Source organism: Cryptotermes secundus, unplaced genomic scaffold (genome assembly GCF_002891405.2).
Source record: "Cryptotermes secundus unplaced genomic scaffold, Csec_1.0 scaffold380, whole genome shotgun sequence".
NCBI classification, from domain to species: domain Eukaryota; kingdom Metazoa; phylum Arthropoda; class Insecta; order Blattodea; family Kalotermitidae; genus Cryptotermes; species Cryptotermes secundus.
Window position 1 is genome coordinate 164,122 of NW_019742966.1, and position 22,887 is coordinate 187,008.

The 22,887-nt window shown below is 36.4% G+C and overlaps 1 protein-coding gene across 3 annotated transcripts in view; it reads right to left on the minus strand.

Annotated features, from left to right (window-relative positions):
• Positions 1-534: 534 nt before the first annotated feature.
• Positions 535-22,887, minus strand: part of LOC111873481 (POU domain, class 6, transcription factor 1) — a 268,269-nt gene continuing 245,916 nt past the window's right edge. The window contains exons 8-13 of one of the 3 annotated variants that reach the window (XM_023868232.2): positions 19,296-19,557; positions 18,130-18,310; positions 9,964-10,020; positions 6,858-6,941; positions 4,286-4,437; positions 535-3,636 (exon numbers count right to left, since the gene is read on the minus strand). In XM_023868232.2, coding sequence (XP_023724000.1) covers positions 3,512-3,636; positions 4,286-4,437; positions 6,858-6,941; positions 9,964-10,020; positions 18,130-18,310; positions 19,296-19,557 — 861 coding nt within the window. In that variant the 3' untranslated portion in view covers positions 535-3,511. The remainder of the gene's footprint in view (positions 3,637-4,285; positions 4,438-6,857; positions 6,942-9,963; positions 10,021-18,129; positions 18,311-19,295; positions 19,558-22,887) is intronic. The other 2 variants (XM_023868233.2, XM_023868234.2) reach the window with 2 other exon arrangements.

Sequence of the window (22,887 nt, forward strand, 5' to 3'; positions counted from 1 at the left end):
ATTCAATTTCACAAATAACAAGAAAACTATACATGTCAATTTTCAATGCAGCCCAATTACATTCAATCCACTTATTCTAGTGTCACACTAATACCTTGATTCTTCAAGAGAAGAAATTTTATGGCTGGTGTTGAAGACATTCATGCACCATCAACTTGATCTCTTCATTTGATTAAAAATGATGTCCTTTCTGTGTATTTTAGTGGTCAAGAAAGGTGATAGTCATAAGAGGCCAAGTCTGTTGAATGAATCAATATTCTGCTATAAAGTTGAGCAAGTTTTATTCCTCTTGCTTTAAACAACTTGATTACAGATTGCATGAGTGCAGGGGTCCTACCATGTTGAAAATTGGCTGTGTTCAAATAATGCCAGCACATAGTGCAATGCAGGCGTTTAGTTCTGACAACAAACTTCAATCAAATAATATGCATTTTATGTTGGTTCTGTGGATTTCATTTGAATGACCTTTGTATCTGGCAAGAGGAATGGTCAGGAACCCCTTTACAGAAGGGTATATACAACAGTTAGAGCAAATCTCAGTCATCCAACATTCAGAAGTTCATTTCCGTAAATACTGCTATACAGTCTTTATTTTCTGGACATATAATTTTTCTAAACACATTAATTTACTGGTACACATATATTTCTTAACTTAAAATTTGATATTTTACATACATCCACTATATTCTACATTTCCTATTGCAGAAAATTATGACCTGCTTATGAAATATATATTTACTCTTAGAGATACTCTTAATAATTACATTTATTTTATTTTACTTATAAAAATTCAAATAGGAACTTTGGTTTCATTGTGAGAGTATCTATTATACTCCCAAAATAGAGTTTTGTCACTTAAACAGCTGAGATTAGTGTGGAAAATCTGCCTCAGTGACAAAATTGTGACTTCAACTTCTTTGGCTACATACAATGTATAACATATTGGTGCAAATGACACTGCACATTATGACAAGTCTTTAATCAAAAAATATACTTCTTGTCTGTATCCCAACACTACACTGTCTTTTTTATCAACTGGTAGAACTGTTACATGGCAACAGGAAAGGTTGTATTCATTTGAAATTGAGTTAAACTTACCCAGGATAATGAAAACAGATTCTCTGTATGACTGACAACAGATACTGTTGTATACCAGGGTAAACAATTAAATCCATTTCTTAAATTCAAACTATCTTCTTATTCAAAAGTTGCCTTTCTTAATCCATATTCAGCTTATTCCGTTGGTAACGTGATATGATGTGACCTTTTAATTGTGCTGTGATGAATTTTATCACCATTAAAATAAACTACACTTTTTTGATAACATCCTGTTTCAAGAAGTAATGCCAAATTGCATGATAACAGGAAATTGTCTGCTATTCTAAAGACAATGACGTTTCAGAAGCTGGATATGTTTCCATCCTCAGGTGAAGGGGTGGGAGACATCTACTCTTTTTGGTCCCTTAGAAAGAGTTAACCCCAGACACTGGACTATAGCTTCTTCTAAGGGACCCAACAGAGTACGTGTCTCCTGCCCCCTCACCTGAGGATAAAAACTGATCCAGCTTCTGAAACGTCATGTTCCTGAGAATACTGCATCATAGACAAAGACCAAAAACTCAGTAATCCTAAATATATACCATCATCACAATGCTTTAGAATCTACAATTGGCAAGCTTCTAGATAAGGTGCCTCAAAAGTGTAAGTGCATCTGTGGCACTGAATGCAAACTCTTCAAATAATGGCAGACTGTGAAAAACATTAAACACAACTCCGTAAATCTAATATCTCAGCTTCTTCAAAGAGTAAAAAATAACCTCTAGAGTGTTTAGAACATCAGTGTTCACATTTCTTATGCTTGGAACCACTCGAAATACTTAAAGGAATATTTATCTGCCTCAACCCAAAAACCTAAAATAATTGTTACAATATATAACCCAATTTTCAATGTTCTCATAATATTGAGACATGATGATTGAAAGGCAAAATAGTGGAGCCAGAAGAGACGGCTGTTGATAGGGAAAGGCTTGATAAACACATTTCTGCAGCAATGAATACACATACAACAACAGAAGAACTGTGGGAAGCAGTGTGCCCCAAGTCTATATACTGGGAACCAAAACCAATAGTTAGTTAGTTCTGAGGAAGACAGATCAGCCTGAGTCTGAATTTGTGAGGCAGATGCCTCCTGGTGTAGGCATCGTCATGGAGGCAGAGGAGTCCCAATTGTTAGGAGCCGTTGCATAGCAACACCTAATGAAGACATAGAAGACTTAGCTCATGCCACACTGAACTATAAAGAATGTGTGTGAATTTGTCACAGAGCTAAGATGAATTATAATCACGAGTTATAAGAGTCAAATAAATCCAGTCATCAATAAAAAACCTTGTGTCTCGTCACTAAAACTGTGAGAAAATGAATAAGCAATTGTCACCTTCACATCTGTCACATGTACAAGATTATTCTACAGTGAATCAAAATAAAAATAATACACACAGATAACAATTTTCAACGGATATGCTGAAAAGTAAGAGTGGAGACCTGCGGCACCCTTGCCAAGCTGCTTCGGTATGCCTAGGGGTACTACATAGTATCAGTCTGAGAACCACTGATTTAGTTCTCTAACAGAGATACCGGAAAAGTTGCATTAAGAATAATGATTTTGCCTTTATACAGTTATTTTCTCTCAGCACACAAACCTCAATTTTATGGTTTCTTTGGGAAGCTGTCAATTTGTACAGCATGCTGGGATAATCTTAAATGGAGGATACCTAACATGGAGCATCTTCATTTGGAATCACTGTAACTGAATATTAAAGGGAGAAAACCTTAATCAACAAGCACACAATGGGGATTTGACTGTATTCTTTTGTGCAATTTCAAACCAATCAGGATATCTCAGGTAGTAATGTGAGAGGTTACAGAGAGTCAGTCAGAACTTGATTCTCAGTGGAGAAAGAGATTCTTTTCTTTGCCAGAACATTCAGACGAGTTCAGAGGCCTACCCAGCCTCCTATTCAGTGGATAACAGCTCATATCATTGGAGGTAAACTGATGAAGTTAATAATGGATAAATTCTTATAGCCATTAAAATTCTTCATCTTCATAGCACAATGATTAAATACAAGGATAAATTTATGTTTATTTGAAGATGTACCTTTATTCTAGAGCAGAATTTTATTAGCCTTACTTGGGGAATGAATGAGTTTTATTCCATACCTATTTCCTTGGATTCTCACTCGTCTTTCAAATGCTACAGCCACTCCTATCTTCATTCTTAAAATGTTATTAATTTGTCTACCATTCGGAGAAATTCCAGTCTGCAGCTACCTCTGTGCAATGAACCGTGACATGAAATAAATTTCCCTTCTGTCCTAAGAGTTACATCATACAGTGTCACAGATGATAACTGCTTCAGACTAATTGTAGTACTCATCTTACCTCTGGAAAAATTTGCTCATAAAGATATGCCATGTTCTGGACTCTTTCATACTATCAGTTCTTTGTACACTAGGCTACACCTTTGGACATCATGCGGACAGTGTTCTTGAGAGCCTGTCTCTTGTTGCAGAACCATATTCTTATCACCTCTCTCTCATAGCCAAGCTGGTGTGCCAGAGCTGTGATTTCTGTACCTAGAAAACATGCCACAACCAAGAAAATGTCAACAATAAAATATTATAAAAATTACCCCTAGATATGATATTATCACTAACATTCCTCATCCCTCTGATTGATGGTTTCTTGGGTTATTTAACAATTTCAGATCTTCTGTCATACCCAGTTAAACAATTCTAATGATCTTAAAATTAAACTAACAGCTAAAAGAGCTTTAACATTTCATAGCAGTAAAGATTTGAACTGTGGTCTTTTGAGTCTGGTAGGAGAGTACAAATATTTTGGAGCAACATACTGCATTCCATTTTCAGGCAACCCTGAAGAAGCAATATGTTTATCAAAACATTGGTAATCACCTATCAGACTATAACATGTTGTTATAGAAAAATCACAATATAGAATAAAATAAATTTAAACTGCACCTGAAGTTATGTCATCTTTAAACGGATTTACTTCAGGTGTGGAGTTCTTTGTTGGAATTAGTTTGACATTCTGAAAATTATGTCCAAGTTCACTGTCTGCCTAGACAATTTACTGATTTACTGACAAATTTACTGAGTGTCCACTAAAATAAATTGGGATACATCAGACAAAATCAGTTAGTTGTGGTGGCTTCAGTATCCTGTATGTTATTAAAATGTCATTAGGACCTTTGAGTCTCCTTACCTGAGGGATGCGTGTTCCGTTCAAAGTGTGCATTCAGCAGTTCCAGTGCCTGAGGTGTGAACGATGTCCTGCGTTTTCTCTTCTTGGATGGCTCAACACCAATGAATTCAGTGAGATGATTCTGTCCACTCTTATATCTGAAACACAACCAGCTTGTAATTTTATCAGATGCACTAAACCAAGACTATTGGTCGATCCTGTAACAATAAGGAGTGTGCAAACCTCCCACAAGATAGGGATAACTGGCTCAAATATTTTGAATATGGATCTGTGGGTTAACAGGAGATACATTTCTGGATAACAGAAAGTATTGGAACACCTTCTCTCTCCAGGGGACATAGATATGGAAGGAGGGTTATCTGAGTCCTTGAAGAGGCAGCCCCTCGACCAGTGTACCTATAATTAACACTAGTAGTCTGGCATGAGAAACTCATGTCTGAAGTAGTTGTAAATACCAGTTTTAAACTTGTGAATACTGAAATGAGCTTGCAGCACTCAGTTCCTGAGTTGTGTAGAGGAGGAGCAGGTGGTTAATTAAGTGAAGTACACATACTTGAAACCCATTCTTTGATATTTTGCATAAATAATTAAACACAATAAAATGTAAAAAAAAAAAAAAAGTAAAGCTGTCCTGTGGTTGGCTAATTATGCACTATGCCATGAAGGTGTATGGTGGAGTGGATGTATAGATCCATATTTTCTTGACCTTGGCAGTAGTTGTAGGTGAGTGGTCAGCTTCACAGCCCTGCCACTTTATCCCTGGGGAGAAAGCCCCCAGTACCCATTGAATAAGGAGCTGGATGGGCCCCAGAGTCAGTCTGGACACTGTTGAGAAGAAAAAATTATTGACCCTACTGGGACTCGAAATCTGATCTGACAGTTATCCAGCTTGTAGCCAGTCGATATACTGACTGCACTATCCTGGTTCCTAATTAATCATGATAATTTTAATTTAATTTCACTAAATTACAAAGGCTAAGTCTCAAATTATATTCCATATTTCCCACTTACATGTTCCTTCCCAGACCCCTAAAAAATCTGTATCCCCATCCCACATGGATGAAAACATTCATTCTGTGTAACTCTAGGGATTTTCTAGGTGCCCAGGAAGGATATATACCTGTACCTGTATGAATGGGAAGTTAAACCTACTTAACATATACATATGAAACCTAGGAACTTCTGTCTCAACCTGAGCAAGAGACATGAGAAAGCCTGTGCATATTATTTTACACTATTTATTTCAATGCTCAGAACATAATTTGTATTTTCTTTTATGATGTATTTTTAAACAAAATTTTAGGGACTGGTAATAATAATAATAATTTATTCTTATATTCAAGTAGATCCAATTACAGGGCGAGAAACAAGTTGTCACACCACTGGATATAGAATGCGTCAAAAATCAAAACAAATGTTCCAACCAATCACTGGAACAAGTCAAAATAACATAATATAAAACATAGACAACACAGTCACTAAACATAATAAAATGTGACTACAACAAGACTTAAATACTAGATGAAAACATATTAACCTTTTATCTTATAAAATTCATCCAGTTTATAAAAACAATGCATATGAATGGATATTCTCNAACAATAAGACATTGTATGTTAAAATAAATAAGTCATAGTTGGTATGTATGCAGATCTAAAATATATGATTATTTATATATTTTTAGTTAGTTAATAGGACTTGTTGAAGTTAATTTTAGATACTATTTATAAGAACCAAAATCAACCCTTGTTTTCCATTCATAATATTCTTTAAAAGAATAAAATGAACCAGCAAGAAGAAACTCTTTTAGAGCGTGTTTGAATTTAGTACAGTACACATAAGAAGTACTCACTACTACCTTGTTAGTGTACCTATGGAAGGAAATTTAAAAGCACAAAGTGAGGTGGGTCTCCAACAGAGTTGTGTTCACGTCAAGTTTCATGAAAGTTCAATGGCTTAAAAAGCTTTACTGTTTGGTAGACACACAGATTTCATAAACCTCTTTCCTTACAAAAAGTTCCTTGTTTCTGTCAAGAATCCAATGTTATGGAGGCCAGATCGGTGGATCAATACAGGCAAAGATCAATATTTAATTAAGATTTGAGGTTCTCATAGTTGTGAGTGCTAAGATCATGGTCTTTGGGGAAATGATGCAATGTAATTGGTAGACAGCCGCTGACATTTCAGAGGAACCTGCTGCCTCCATCTTTAGGAAAGATGAAACACTCTTCTATCCTGAAAATGAAGGCAGTAGGTTTCTCTGAAGATGATCTTAAAAGAGAACTGCTAGCCATTTCTGATTTTTTTTTTGGGGGGGGATGTCAATTTAAAAAAAAAAAAAAAAAGGAAAAAATGCCAAATGTTAAAGTCAAAAACTTAAAAGCACATTAAAAATATTTTCATGTTCTATAGTGATAGGTAAAAATAATTGAAAACAGCTTACATTTTAGCTTGTAAGCAAGCTATCTGGCTATGTCCCCCTAGAAAAACATTCTGGCAGCCCCATGCCTTTAAAATACTTCGGGGAGAGATGGCTAATTGGGAATGCAAATTTAAAGTTTATTATCCTTACCTCTCCTCAGCTTCTTTCATCCACATTTCCAGCACTGGTTTGATTTTCTGCGCACTCTTCGGTGTAATATCCAGCTTTTCAAACCTGAACACACAACAAAATATCCAAAGTAGGAAAAACATTCTATAAAAGATGCGCAAATGACAAATCCAGCCAATATATATATATTATTAGATGCTCATGATACATAATGGCTATATAATTAAAATTATCTGAAATTTCTTGATTTCTTTTTCTTCTAAAATCTAAATCTGCTTTTCCATCATTCTGTTTTCCAAAAAGAAAACCATCTTTGGAGATCAATAATTCTTTCCTCAAAAGACAATAAAATTGTGGCTGAACATTTCAACAACTTCTGAATTTTAACAGTTGCAGAATTAATATAGCTATTAATGAGAAACTGCACTCAAATTAACAAAAAAGTATTCCCAGTCACTGAACAACTTCTAGCATTTATTTTCTAATACATTAAAAAACAGTATCTATTTCAATCTCCTTTCACTTTAATGTTTGCTCAACAGCACAGTTATTGGGTAAACAGAATAACATTGGGCTCGAGTCAAATGATTCTAATGAACATATGACGTGAAATAAATCAACTTCCTTCTACTTTGTATCATTAGTCCTTAGATATGCATACAAGGGACAAGACCACTAGGCCCACCGAGGAAGAGATGGGAGGATAAGATTAAAATAGATCTTAAAAAATAAGATGAGGAAATCTGCATTGTTTAATGTGCATCTGTGACAGGAGCTTGTGAACACAGTAAAGAACACTGGATTTCATGTTCTTGTCACTGTGAATATGAAGAGTATGGTCTTCTGGTTTGTAATGCTGTACAGTTTAGAGATATCCTGACATTTTAGAGGACTCCATCTTCAGGGACCAAGAGTACACCGAGGAAGAAGCAAGTAGAAGTAGGCAGCAAGGTGAGGCCTCTCTGAACTGCACAGCATGACAACCCAGTGCTGTTCACAGTACAGAATATGCAGGATAAAAGAAACCGTCTGATATTAACTACAGCTGATGGAACTGTTATTACAGCTTACTGTGCATGTCACCACAACAATGTTATCCTGTTCCCAGATGATCATACTATAAGAAGTAAGAACAATACCTACTTGAGGTACCTACTCCAGCCAAATATTTCTTTATGTAGTTCAGATTAAAACCACATAAGCCCAAAGAGTATCTTTCAGACACAGATCAAGAGCTTCAACCCAGATTTGAAGGTTGTAACTATTTTGTGTTAATTCTTGTGATGACTCTGAAGTTTCATTTTGTTGCAGTACCCATCAATTCCCTTTCTTTTCTACAATAGCATAAAACATGAGTTTCCCTGTGTATAAGTTATGTAAGCTAGCTGAACTTTTCCTATGAGATGGTGGTATGGACTGGATTGACCTAGGTCAGTATAGGGACCAGTGGTGGGCTCTTGTGAACATGTTAATGAACCTTCGAGTTCCACAAAATGTTGGGAAATTCTTGAGTAGCTGCACAACTGATGGCTTCTCAAGAAGGGCTCAGCTCCATGGAGTTAGCTGACTGACTGAACTGTTCTTAGAAACTTCAGGGTTTGGCAACAAATATCCAATCTAATTACCTCCAACTTCACAGCCTGTCATTGTCAGAAATGTCCAGAATTTGGAACAGCAATCTTACTTCTAGTAATTAGTACAAAATACAGTTTTAAGTCCAAGATCTAGTTCTAAGTCTAAATGATTTCCTTTGGGCTTAATACATGCAATTTACATAAGTCATGCTCAAAAGGATTCCAAGCTTTCTTTTAAAAGAAACAACTACCATGCCTTAAACAATTCATACAGAAGGCAAAAATGAATTGCTAAAGTGGCTGTTCAAATATGGAAAAAACTAAAGCAATAATAAAACAAAGGAAAGTAGGTCCATTAATCCTTAGCACTTTCAAGGAGTTTATACTGTACAGATGAATAAAAAAATGTTAAAGTTTCATAAAAACACATATAACAACTGATGAAGTGTTCAAAGTAGCAGTGTTCTGTATATTCAATTCTGATATCAAAGGCCGCAGCAGGAGAGATGCTTTCAAAGTGCTAAGGATTAAACTTATTAAAACAGCATGCAGACAGATGGAACAGAGTTGCCAACCCATTTTATTCATTTTGTACTTACTGCTGCAAAATTTAGCATGACAATCTAAGTGAAATTTAATTTAATCATTCATTTTTCGGTTATATTTAAATTGAATGCTAACATTTACAGTTGGCAACACTGCATAAATTATTCATAATGCCAATGCCCTGGCTGACTTACTAACCAAACATAAAATTAATGAAACAGGAATTAGTATAAAAACTAAGGGAAGGGAGCTTGCATTTCTTTTCAAATTTCAAAACATATTAATTTAAATATAAGATATGGAGAGAGGATAGGAAATATGTATATTATTTTCTGTACTATAAAAAGATGAGAGAAACAATCCATCCATGAACCAGAGATACCACTCTTTATGACACATATCATGCAGATGGATTATTTTTAATTATGAGTAAATAAGGTGCCATAGAACTGAAGCTGAAAACTAGTTATGGTATGTTTTGGAAAAGAAGCTACCTTTCCTTAGTTAAAATACTGTACTGGTTACTTTCCTCCAGAACACTACTTAAATATACATTTTGTTGTTAGTTTCTGATATAGATTATTCTGTTTCCAAAATGAGTTAATTCCTTTGGTCTTACTCTCCACTGATTATTCTAAATTCAACAACAAACACAAATATTTTATAACACCGAAAAATAAATTTTTAAGAATGTTCCAGTTACAACTGTAAAAACTGTCACGCAAAAATTTAGATGAAGAAAGATCAGACCCAACCACAAATATTCTGAAATAACCCCAACAGAAGCAGTATCTGAGTCCATGTGGCATACAATCAAAAGCATAATTAAGTATTTAATTTAATAAGGGGACAGGATGTAAGGATGCCAAGTGCCAGAAGTTATAATAGGTGCAATTAAAGAAAGAAATAATGTTAGAGATATAAGGAGAAAGTAATAGAAAAATAAAAGAAATGAATATAACTGAGGCTGACTATGTAGCCTGTGATGTAACCATTTGATGACGTACATAGCTTGATGCTGTGACGCAAGCTGCGCAGCACAGTACATCTGAGTAGCCAGGGCACTGGGGAGAGATAACCACAAGCAAAACATTACTTCTTCCTTTCAATCAAACTTTTTCACATAAATACTACTGCTGACTCAAACTCACTGCCATGTTCTACACTTACAGGAACTTTTCGTGAAGTGCTGTGTTTCCACTTACTGGGGCATTATAATTTATCTACCCAGAATTGAGCATCTTCTAAAATTAAAATATAATATCCCCTGAACAAAAAATTATACCTCACTGTACCTGAATAGAGGGGATTTGTCTATGTCAGTATGAACACTGCAAGTTGGACAAGCTTTCATCTTTATTGTCTTCAACTGTAGCGTGTCTATCGTTTGAGATGTGATGTTCTCACAGTGGTGTCTATGAACATTACAGTAATCTCAGATGTGATGCCATGTTGACTGGTAGAACATTAACAACATTTTGGGGCAACCTGCTGCCTCCATTTTGAGGGCAGAACAGTGTAATGACCTACCACATTAATTGTGTCATATTCAATTTTCTACGACGAAGATGAAGGCAGTGGATCCATTCAAAACAGTGGCAACAATGTGCCAGAAGATTATGGCATCGCATACTAGAAGACAGTAATTTCCATTGTTTGTCATCTATGTGAAAATTCATACACATGAAGTTAATATATTTTTTTAAATGGTATACCACAGGATTTTTAAGGATAAATCATAAGAAATCCTAAATAAAAAAATCTGAAGAAGGAAAACGCATAGTTGGCACACCACTCACCTTTGGTGTGGCTGAAGATGAGCACATCTGACCAAATTGGCTCACCACAATCAGAAGATTCCTGAGTCAATCAACAAGACTGGGTACTCTGAAAGGTTTTATGCCGGTGTTCTTGGTTTCTTACATGAAACCTCCATACAATCTATAACCACTTCCCTTCCTACACATTTGATTTTCTTTTCCATAATTATCGCAGTCTCTTGGTATAGCATTAAATAACCAAGAGTAAACAGTGATGGAAGATCATCATTAGGAGCCAGGGCAGGCTGGTCCCACCATTAATAAAAACTATGTTGATTAAAATGCCAAATAAGTAATTAAAAATGTGAGATCTGAGGTCCTCTTCTATGATGTTGCAATGTGAAGTCTGGTACTGTTAGTTCCTCGTAACTCTAGCCGTGGTAGAGGGGTCATTCCATCTCTCGCGGAGCTGGGGTGGCAGTCTTATCAGCTTAGGTCAGCATGGGTACTACCAGTTTGGAATGTAGCGCCTTGGAGTGTGGTTAGGCGTATAGTACGTTGTGTTGCTTGTTAGTTGGTCTCCGTAGGCAATGCTTTGCGCTCGGGCAGTAGCTCTGAACGTCACCACAGCAAGTGTACAGCTTCGCGTGCTCCACAACAGCGCTTAACTTTCCCGCGGCTTATGTTATGAGGCACTAACTATACACATATACCAGTATTTCAGAGGAATCTGCTACCTCCATCTTCAGAGTTATACCCCCAAAATAAAGGCATGTACCCAACTACTTAGCAAATCCCACAAAGATCACAGCCTTGAAACAATTAACAAATTTGAAGGTTCATCACAATAGTCTTACTGTTGGACCTAATTCTAAGGCAGTCAAAATCAATCCATACACCCTCTGATCTATTTTAATACTTTCCTCACATCTAAACTTAGCTATCCCAAGTAGTTTCTTCTCTTAAAGATTTCTTACTGAGACTTCATGCATGTTTCTCATTTCTTCTGTAAGTTCTACGTGTCAAATTCATCTCAGCTTTCCTCATTTTAATCACCCAACAAAATCATATGGAGAGTAAGGTAAAAGATAAAGTTGTCCCTGTGCTTAACTGATTAAGCACTACGCTGTGAAGGCGTACTGGGGAGTGAATGTATAGATCTGAGTTTTCCTGACCTCAGCACTAGTTGGCAGTGAGTAGTCAGCTTCGCGCCCCGGCCTCTTTACCCCCAGGGAAAGAGCTCTTGGTACCCATTGGATAGGAGGTTGAGTGGACCCCAGAGTCAGTCTGAATGACATGAAGTGAAAATTCTTGACCCCACCAGGACTCGAACTCTGACCCCTCAGTTGTCCAGCCATTAGCTTGTCAGTATACCAACTGTGCTATCCTGGCTCACCAGGTGGAGAGCACAAGTTACAAATTCATCCTTATCTAGTCCTCCAGTCCTTTGTTATTTTATCCTCTACAGATCCAAGTACAGGTATTTCTCGATTTATGCTACATTTCTGCTGCATACAAAAGGCACAGATGGTGAACTCACATAAATAGAATATAATTTTCTCTTCTGTCCATCATTTCTCATCCAAAACCTGCACAGTACTCTATTCCTCCTCTTCCCCAACCTCTCTTGACTGGCCAACAATTCACATTAATATAAGTCCCATTAATTTAAACTGGCATAAATTAGCTGAAGACATCAAAATGAAATCACATTTTTTTTTAAATTCACATGTAACCAGGAGTATCTCTATCAGCACTCTGCTCTCAAATATCATTTCTTTTCCTTTCCAGAACAACTCTTTGTTCCAAACGTTCTCCTATCCAATGGGCACCAAATGTTCCTTCCTTGGGGTCACGTACACCTAATGTTGAGGTCTAGGAACACGAAGATTTCCACCTACATACCCTATATGTGATTCATAACAAAGTGTCTAGGCGTTAAATGTAATTTATCTTTTCCTAATTTCATAATTCAAAGCATATAAATAACATAGTGGAATAATATTTTGTTTTCTGCTACAATCACCTTATGCCCATACCACAAGTGCTATTTCTTTTTAAGAAGTTTGCAAATCAGACCGTTTTAGAACAATACTTGCTTAATGAACTTCATCTCTACATATGATACGAAGTGAGGCTTGTAAGAGGTCAGAGAATAATGACTGATTATTATGAATATACTACATTCACCAAGTTATTAAGACAATCTTGAATAAAGAACCAGTGGAAAATTTTGAGAAATCATATCTTCTCTTCTTTTTCGCTAACATCCTTTCCATTTAAACTCACTAAAGGACATAAATTATCTGCTCTTTTCTTTCTTCTGCAAGCTTTGCTTTTCAATTTCTTGCAGCTCTTGTTTCTTCTCTTGATGCCTTCCAGTACTTGGAGGAACTATCATTTCCTGGTCACCAAACAGGTCTCCTTCTGTTTATTTCTTTCCTTGTTCTACCTATTATTTTTATACTGCAAAAATAGTGAAGTAGCCTCCCTAACAAGTTCTGTCAACAAATTCTGAACTTCAATTCATTCTCTATAAAATCTCACATTCATTTCTTGTTTCTCTTTGTAAGTGGTCACACTTTAGCATTACATTTTAACATAAATTTAAAGAACACAGTAAAATATATGCAATATACGTACAATGCATTATATATCAAGATGAGCTAAGTAATTTAGTTGGTTTTTATTAGTCCTTTCACCATCAAATGCTAACCTCAACACTGCTGATGCTACATAAACAACATTCCCCTCAATAATTCTGATAGTCATTACCTTAAAAGTGAAGAAATATGAAGGAATCTAACCAAACATTATCATCAAGTTGGTAGCATTCAGCATTCCTACTCTATGTTCAAAGTCCAGTCTAGAGACTGTATTGTTACAGAGATATATTTCACTGTTCCCTCCAGTCCTCCAAGCCAACTACTTGATACCTAAAATTGGGCCATGACCACTTCCTTCCACATCCTTTCCAGTTCATCATTCACTGCCACTCTATTATTTGACATTATATAATCTGAGTTATGAACATAAATGTTCCATATGGACTACTGTGCTTACTATACATGGCTTGTTATACTTTTGTTTGCTGGTAACTGGCACTTTATTGTAGGATTTTAGAACTCATGGAACTCTTAAAACAAATAATGACAACTGCATACTAATATTCAGTACTAGTACCTGTACCATATACCATCTGGTATCACTACAAAGAATCACTGTGCATCTACAAACCAAGTGATATGCAGGAACTACAGTACATTCTGGAAGTTGCATATTATTTGGGCATAAGCACATCTGATATTATACTGTACAATTCTGCCTTGCAGCCAAGTGGTAGCATAGTTGGTTGAGGCACTATGCTACAAGCCAGGTCATGGGTTCAGTTCCTGATGAGCTCAGTGCAGTTTTCAATTGACCTAATCCTTCTAGCCTCCAATAGAAATGACTACCAAGAATCTTCATGGGGGTAAAAGGAGGCTGGCAAGTAAGACTGACAAACTCACCACCATCTGTGAGCCATTTGTCTAGAAAAATGTGAGCCTTGACATCTCACAATCCCATGGACCTCCATGGCCTGTTACCTTTTATATTTCTACCCTAAGCCTGAGACTAAAGCCAAACATGAAAGTTCTGGCATACATATTTTCTGAATAATGGGTTGCATATAAGAATACTATTTCAAAAGCCAGTGTTTTTCTTGTAGCATCATTCTATTTTTATGAGTTAACATAAAGGCAAAAGAAATATTCAATCATGTATGACATGTTGCATATTACAAAATGCACCTTCAAGGCAGAGCTCCTATGAAGTAACAGCTCCAAAACAAATAACTGGATAACTTCTGTGCTACTGCGGAAGTAACATTAATGAGAATCTAATAATTCTAATGGTTCATTTCCCTGAAGTCTTTGAATTGGTTATTTTTATTCATCTATAATACAAAATTAGGACCTAATTTTGAATAAAAATAAAGCTAAAGAAACTTAATCTTACAGGTGGGTAAATGTGGTATAACATATAAACATTCACAACTAACTGGGATCCAAGCTCACAATTATCACAACTGTAACATTTTTGAGTACATTTTTTTGTCGCTTTCCTTCAGATTTTTACAAGTGGTATTTGAATTGTAGACATACTATTTTTTCATTAGCTGCTCTGAAAGGCTTGACCAACTCACAATATTTTCACACAATAAGAAAACTGCATAAAATAGTTAACTTATATTTTGACATATAATCAAATATTTCAGGCAGTATCAATAATAATAAATTCTATCACAAATATATAATTGGATTTTGAATAATCAATGGTCTTTTTGTCAAAAACAAATAATGAGAATTGTTAGTTTGAAATTAAGTACTATTATAATTAGAATGTATTCTGAGTTACTTAACCCTTTGACTGCCAAAGCTCCACCACAAAACTACAGAAACACCACAGTTCCCTGGGGGTAAATTTAATTGCAAACAAAAACTGAAAAGCTTTCCTCAAATGACCTTCAAATGGGAACAGGTACAGGACATTTGAAAGCCTGCTCCTTACTCTAAATGCTGGTGTGCTACATTTGATGACACCTATTGACAGCAATATTATACAAATTGATTAACAACTAGCCGATCTCTTTGGCAGTGGCAGTTTTACTGCTAGTACACTGGGCTGATGGGAGTACGCTGTAGTGTAGTTGGTTGAGGGGCTATGCTACAAGCCGAAAGGTCGCGGGTTCAAGTCCCTATGAGGTCATTGGATTTCTTTAAACTGACCTAATCTTTCCAGCCGCATAGACCCTGGGGTTTACTCAGCCTCTAACAGAAATGAGTACCAGGAATTAATTAAATAATTTTTCTGGGGAGTAAAGCGCAGCCGGCGCATAAGGCTGACAACTTTACCGCCATGTTTGAGCTGATTGTCTAGATAATGTGGGACCCTCAACGTCTCACAACTCTATGGGCCTTCATGGCCTGTTACAGGGATAGCTTTACTTTTACACTGATCTGATATAATCAGCTTGTGGCATGCAAAGGGTTAAATATTTTGGTTATTGTTATTTGCTCTAACATTCACAACAAAACACACAGATACAGCACAGACATTTATGAAACAGTTCTAAAAGGATGCATGTAATTCAAAACATCATCACACACATGTGATGTTTTCACTTACTGGTGGTTCAGACATTAAGTCATGTTTATAATTAATCATTATATCATGTAACACATGGTAAAGGGCTATAAAACTGAGATAATGTCCTTTTTATGTTGAACATGCTGTAGTTTGGAAGAAGCCTTAGAGCCAATAGCTAGGGCGGAAGCAGCTTTTCAGAACCAGACAGATGCTCCAGATCAGTAGAAAAGCCCAGGGGAATATCAAGCATATATTACAAGTAAAAGGAAACTGTTACAATGCAGGTTTGTGAATTTGTTTCTTCCTATATGTATCATTGTTAGGAGTGGTAGTTATGATGCTTTAAGGCACTGGAAATAGTTTCCTCAAAATGAAGCACTCTGGAACTAAGCAGATGGCATCTACCCCTTTTTGAAGCTGCATTTATATGAAACACCTGTATTTCATTTCATTTCATTTATTTATTCACCTTCCATAAATCCTGTCAAGAGTACATTCTCATGCAGATGTGGAGATCATCCTAGTTATTTTGTATCTATTATGTGACAATGCCAAGAATATATTTTCTACAAATTTATAGAATATCCAGGTCACTGCTCAGGTGTGCTTAAAATCTGTTCTGAATTAAGTTACAATAAAATCTTTCATATTTAGACTTTGATAGTCCATATATTTCTTAAAATCTTTAACTCTGCTTTTCCTTCAAACATCAATTGCCTTGGACGAATGGTGACAAGGAAACATGTTATCTCCAGTGAGATCTGTGGTTCTCACAGCAGTAAATATGAAGACTCTTGCCATCTTGGGTGTGATGCCATGTAGTCTGGTAAATTACCACTAATGTTTCAGAAAAATAAACTGCCTCCATCTCTGGGGTAGAAGAGGCAGCAGGTACCTCACAAACAGTGGTATCCTTCTAAGAGACTATGCCATGTCACATCGCAGAAGACAATGATCTTCATATTACCTTGAGCTAAAGATTAATATTAAAAGTAAAGCTATCCCTGTAACAGGCCGTGAAGGTCTATAAGGTTGTGAGACGTTGAGGGTCCCACATTATCTAGACCATTGGCTCAAAGATGGCGGTAAGGTTGTCAGCCTTAAGCGCCGGCCGTGCTTTACTCCCCAGGAAAATTATTTAATTAATTCCTGGTACTCATTTCTGTTAGAGGCTGAGTCGACCCCAGGGCCATAGTGCAGCTGGAAGAATTAGGTAAATTGAAAAAATCCAATGACCTCATCGGGACTTGAACCCGCGACCTTCCTGCTTGTAGCATAGTGCCTTAACCAACTACGCTACTGCGTGCCCTAAAGATGAATATTAGCATATAACATACATTTTTCAGGCTTAATTATCATATGCTCATTGTCTGATTACACCAGATTTTCACCTAGTCTGAACAACCCTTTCTGGGCTAGCAATATTTTACTGCTTCTAAAACATGACAGATTTTGAAACAGTTAATATTGTTTTGTGATTTCAGGACAATGCAAATACTAGTAATATCAGAATAAGATACTTTATGAGATTAATTCATAAACTGAATCATGATATAAGATAAACTATGTCCACATTATTAAATTAAAATCCATGCATATCCCTAATCTTGTATGCATTATGCAAACATGTTGTATTAATTAGAACTGTAATTCTATCAGAAGTTCTACAAAGATGGAAACAGAATTATGTTTGTGGCAAAAATGGTTCATCCTTATAGGACCTGATGATGACAGATCTTTGTATGATCTATGTTCGATATAATTAAGCAGACCAGAGACGGATATTACCAAAATGAGTCTCTTTTAACACATATAAAACTATGTAAGATATTGGGAACTTCTTGAAAATAAAAACGTTTAAAATTAACAGTAATTGGTTTTCAAAGTCGCTGTTCCTCACACTGAAATTAAATTCCACCTAACAGTTCCAGGTACCACAATTCCGAATTTTCAATAAGTTTGGGCTTAGACATTAAAAACCAATGTGTGTTCTGAGGTTCTCATGGTAGTAGCTATTATGATTAGGGTCTTCTGAGCTGTGATGCCATGTACATTTGTAAATAAGCGTAACATTTTGGATGAATCGGTTTCCTCCATCTTTAGGGTAAAAGAGGTGTAGTTTAGAGGCACTTCCTGTTTGCACCTTTAGGGCGAAAGCTACTGTATGTATGCCCTAATGTTGGTACCTATCTACTGAATTCAATGGCATCATATCCCAAAGGACTATAACTGTTTGTGTATAATGTTGTAAACAATCAAATACAGCATAAACTGTGCCTTTACCTGCAGATGGCACTCTGACTGTAGGCAGGTCCCTCTGTGATGCTCAGAGCCTGTCCAACTTGTGTCTGGGTCAAACCCAGGGAGAGTCGTCGAAGTTTGAAAGCTTTTGCAAATTCCTTGATCTCATCCAGATTAATTCCATCGACAACATTACTGTTGGTCTGGTTGATGGTTGGCTGATCTGTGCACAGAAATCATAGCAAATGTTATCTCTGGAGTGCTAATGCCTTCCAGTCAGCATAATGAACATCACAACCTCGACACCCATCCATCCTTCCTTCTGTACTTTGTGTGAAACAGCATACCTATATCCCCTAATGTCTTGTAACAGACAGTACAAAGTATTTATGGATCACCTGTTCACTGGCATGTTGGTCTGGTCTCTGACCCTTGTTTCTCACATTAAAATCTCTCCTATGCATTGTGAGTCCAACATTTTCACCAATTATATAGTATATTAACAATTAACCATGTTAAAGAAGGGGGAGAGAGATGTGAATAAATGAAACTATAGGAAATTCAAGATATTTCATAGATATTTGGAAACTATACACAATGTCTGATTTCTTTAACTGTCTCAAACACTCTATGACTTTGTGGTAAGGGCACTGAATTTGAGGTTCTCACAGCAGCTCCTATGATGAGAAATCTCTTTTTGGCTGCAACATCATGTAGTTTGGTAGAAGTCACTGAAATTTCAGAGGAAAGCACAGCCTCTACCTTCAGGGTCATAAAAGGAGCTAAGGAAGAAGCCAGCAAGAAATAGGTTCCACATTCTCTTCTATTGTTTCTCAGATAATAACCATCAAATATTATATTGAACATCTCAAATGCATTTACATAATATTTAAGAATTCAGTTCCTGCTTCAAAGAAAATAAACTGCATCTCCACTACAAAGACCAAGTGGATAATGCTGTTTAGGAAATTAATCATCGTTTATTCAAAGAATCATACATAATGTATCAATACAATCTGTTGACTAACTGCAGAAGAGATTTTTAAAGTAAGAACAAGCAATATACACAGTTACCATTATATTTAAAGAGTTAAAGAATGTACAAGAGTTCAACACTTTCATTTATAATGTGCTAGACATTTTGTTGTACCTGACTATTGCTATTATCCTTATCTGTAGTGTCCAAAGTCCAGCATCCATTAACTTACTTGGGGAATCAGCCAGGAAATCTGAAGTGGGACTACTGCGGCTGTGCTGAGTGCCTCCTCCCCCACCACTCCCATTACTTGAGGAATGCTGTAGAGATGTGGACGATGAGGATGAAGACGAAGACTTGGGATGTTGCTGCTGTGGTGACCCGTGTGTTGATGTGATTGTGATATCAGAATTACTGGCTGCTAATCGGTTGATGACATTCAGAGATGATTCTGTTCCATTCAGCAAACCATTCTGATGATGTTTCTCTGGCACCTGATGAAATATTACTCAGTTTGAATCCAAGCAACCAACTCATATCTTTAAGAGCAGTGCTTCTTGAGAAGTTAATAGCTGCTCAACCAGTCCAGAAATTCTATGCCTTTATAAAATCAAAAGGTCCATTACATCATGCTCTCAAGGAAATTCCACTGGACCCTGTACTGAATCAGATGAAAGGGCCACGTCATGGCTCAAGCGGTCAGTCGCTGGCTTCCCACCGCGGCGGCCCAGGTTAGATCCCAGGTCTGGTCAAGTGGGATTTGTGGTGGACAAAGTGGCGCTGGGGCAGGTTTTCTCTAAGTACTTCGGTTTCCCCTGCCAATCTTCATTCCACCAATTGCTCCACAATCACCCTCACCTATCATCTGGGGCTGGTACAATAGGCCAAAAGTGGCCGCAGTACAAGGGACTTACTCCCACCCCACTAGCAATAAAGAAAAAAAAAAAAGAATCAGACGAATCCTAGCTCATATCACCATACTCCATGTTTTTAGGTCCATTTTAATATCGTTCATCTATGTCTAATTTTCCTTTCTTGTTCTCTAACAGATTTCTTTCCATATATACTGCACGTACCACCTATCCAATATCACACTTCAATCACTGTGGCAATATTAGATGAACAGGACAAACTATGAAGCTTGCAATTATGCGATTCCCATTAGTCTTTTATCGCTACATCTCTCTTAAGCAAAAAAGCTTCTTCATTCTTTATTTATTCATATGAGTTGGATTTTTTCAATTCCGTAACCTTCTAGCTGCACTATGGCCCTGGGGTTTAACAGAAATGAGTACCAGGAACATTCTTGGAGGTAAACGGTGGCCGGCGCATAAGGCTGACAACCTTACCGCCATCTATGAGGCGATTGTCTAGAAAATGTGGGAGCCTCAACATCTCACAACCCTATGGGCCCCCATGGCCTGTTACAGGGATACCTTTACTTTTTTACTTTTCTTTTCATTTAGTGACATCATCAGCAAACATGGGTGCCACAAGGGAATTTTTTAAGATAGGCAGCCAAGGAATTTGCTTACAGTCTTATGGTTTAATCCATGTCAGATTATTTTAGCTAATTTCCCTAGAGTATTCAGGATAGATGAATACATTAAAAATAATTCAAATTCTCGGTAGTCATATTTGGTACATTTTCTTCTTTTCGACAATTATGATCTCATTCCAAATAATCTGGGGTGGGGTGGGGGGCAAATGCCTGTCACCTTCCACCCATTTCAGTAGCTCATACTATATTACAGCATTGACTGACGGTACAATTAGTGAATAGTAAATTTGAAAGTGTTGAAGAGGGTGGCTGTGGCTTAATTTAGTGTACTATCCCAGCATTTACATCAAGGGAGTGAGGAAAACCATGATCATCTCACTCAAGACAGCTGGTCTCTGCAACAAGACTCAAACTTGGGTCTTTCCATGTACAAAGTGGGAGTGCTACCCACATGTCTGTCTTCACACTTTGTTTGCCAAAATTCAATATATGACATTCCATCAGAGTGAATGACAACGTTTAACACCCATATATATTCATATATATATAAAGAAAAGGGACCACTGCACTAGACAAGAGAAAGAGGACTCTTGATTTATTGTAATATTCTTAAAATTCCCTTGATGAACTCATAAGGTTGGCTTGCATTTCGATTTACATATTGTAACTAATTTGTTTATTTATCTGGTTTGATAGTGTGTGTTATATTTTAATTATAGGTTAACCATGTAAAGCGTGATTGTATATTGTTGACAAATTCTAATCCTTTAAGCATTTGGGCAAAAGAATTTCAAGAATGATGTATTTAATGATATGATTTGTTTGAGTGTTACTTTTGTAGCAATTATGAATGCCAAATAAAGATAAAATGAAATGGAACTCAGAATTACTGGGTTTTTTTACTTTGTCCATCACCTGGTATTCTAAATAACAAATGTTTCAGAAACAGATCCAGTTTCTAAACATACCTACTCAAACTGGGGAACAACAAAGAATAGAGTTCCCCAGGGGTAAATTTTAGGACATTTGTTTTCATAATGTATATAAATGACCTGCCTCCTACATTAAACGCCTCATCAATACCAATAATACAGTGCGTACAATCAAGTGCGCGCANTCCCTGAATCTAGATACAACAAATGTAATAAAATTTATAAGAAAAAACTGAACACAATATCCATTAAACATTGGATATAATGGTAAATATATAGAAGTGGCAGTAAATACAAAGTTCTTTGGCTTACAAATTTATATTCATTTAAACTGGAAAAACTATATTGATCAGTTGGTTCCAGAGCTAAGCAGAGCAGTTAGATATATGCTACATATCAGCAACATTGACACTCCCAATTAATTTCGCTTACTTTTACTCCTTAATAAAGTAGGGAATAATTTTCTGGGGCAATTCATCTGACAGCAAAAAGGTATTTACTTTGCAAAAGAAAACTGTCAGAATCATGATGGATGTCAAATCCCATAATTCCTGTAGAGATCTACTTAACAGGCTAGACATCTTAACTCTTCCATGTGAATAGATATCTTAATTACTAAACTTCATTACAAATAAAGAGGAACACGTTCAGACCAATGAAGAGGTACACAGTATTAACACAAGACACAAACACTATCTTCATAAACCAATTAATAACCTGTCATGCTTTCAGAAAAGAGCATATTATGCTGTGACAAAAATTTTCAATAATCTGCCATTTGATCTCAAAAGTCTAATGAATGAAAAAGTAAGATTTAAAATAGCATTAAAAGATAATTAAACACATTCATTTTACTGTTGATGACTCATCTGTTTAAAAGTTATGTAAATGGCATATCTTGACATATTGATATATATACGTGGATGTAGTTACTATAGGATTCTGACGATGGAGTATAACACACTGATATGTTGGGTTTTTGGACTTTATCCATCGTCCTGGTTTTTAAGATAACAAATAAAAACACGACGTTTCGGAAACTGGATCTGTTTCCGTCCTCAGGTGAAGGAAAACACCTATTCAGTTGGGTCCCTTAGAAAGAGCTAGCCTCAATCACTGGTCCACTGATTGAGGCTAGCTCTTTCTAAGGGACCCAACTGAATAGGTGTTTTCCTTCACCTGAGGACGGAAACAGATCCAGTTTCCGAAACGTCGTGTTTTTATTTGTTATCTTAAAAACCAGGACGATGGATAAAGTCCAAAAACCCAACATATCAATACATGGATGTATTTTTGAATAGCCTTATGCATACCGACTGTCTTTTCTTGGGGTTTCTTATGTGAAAACGTCAGTTGTACTGTATATGTCTTTGTATTTATGTGACATATTC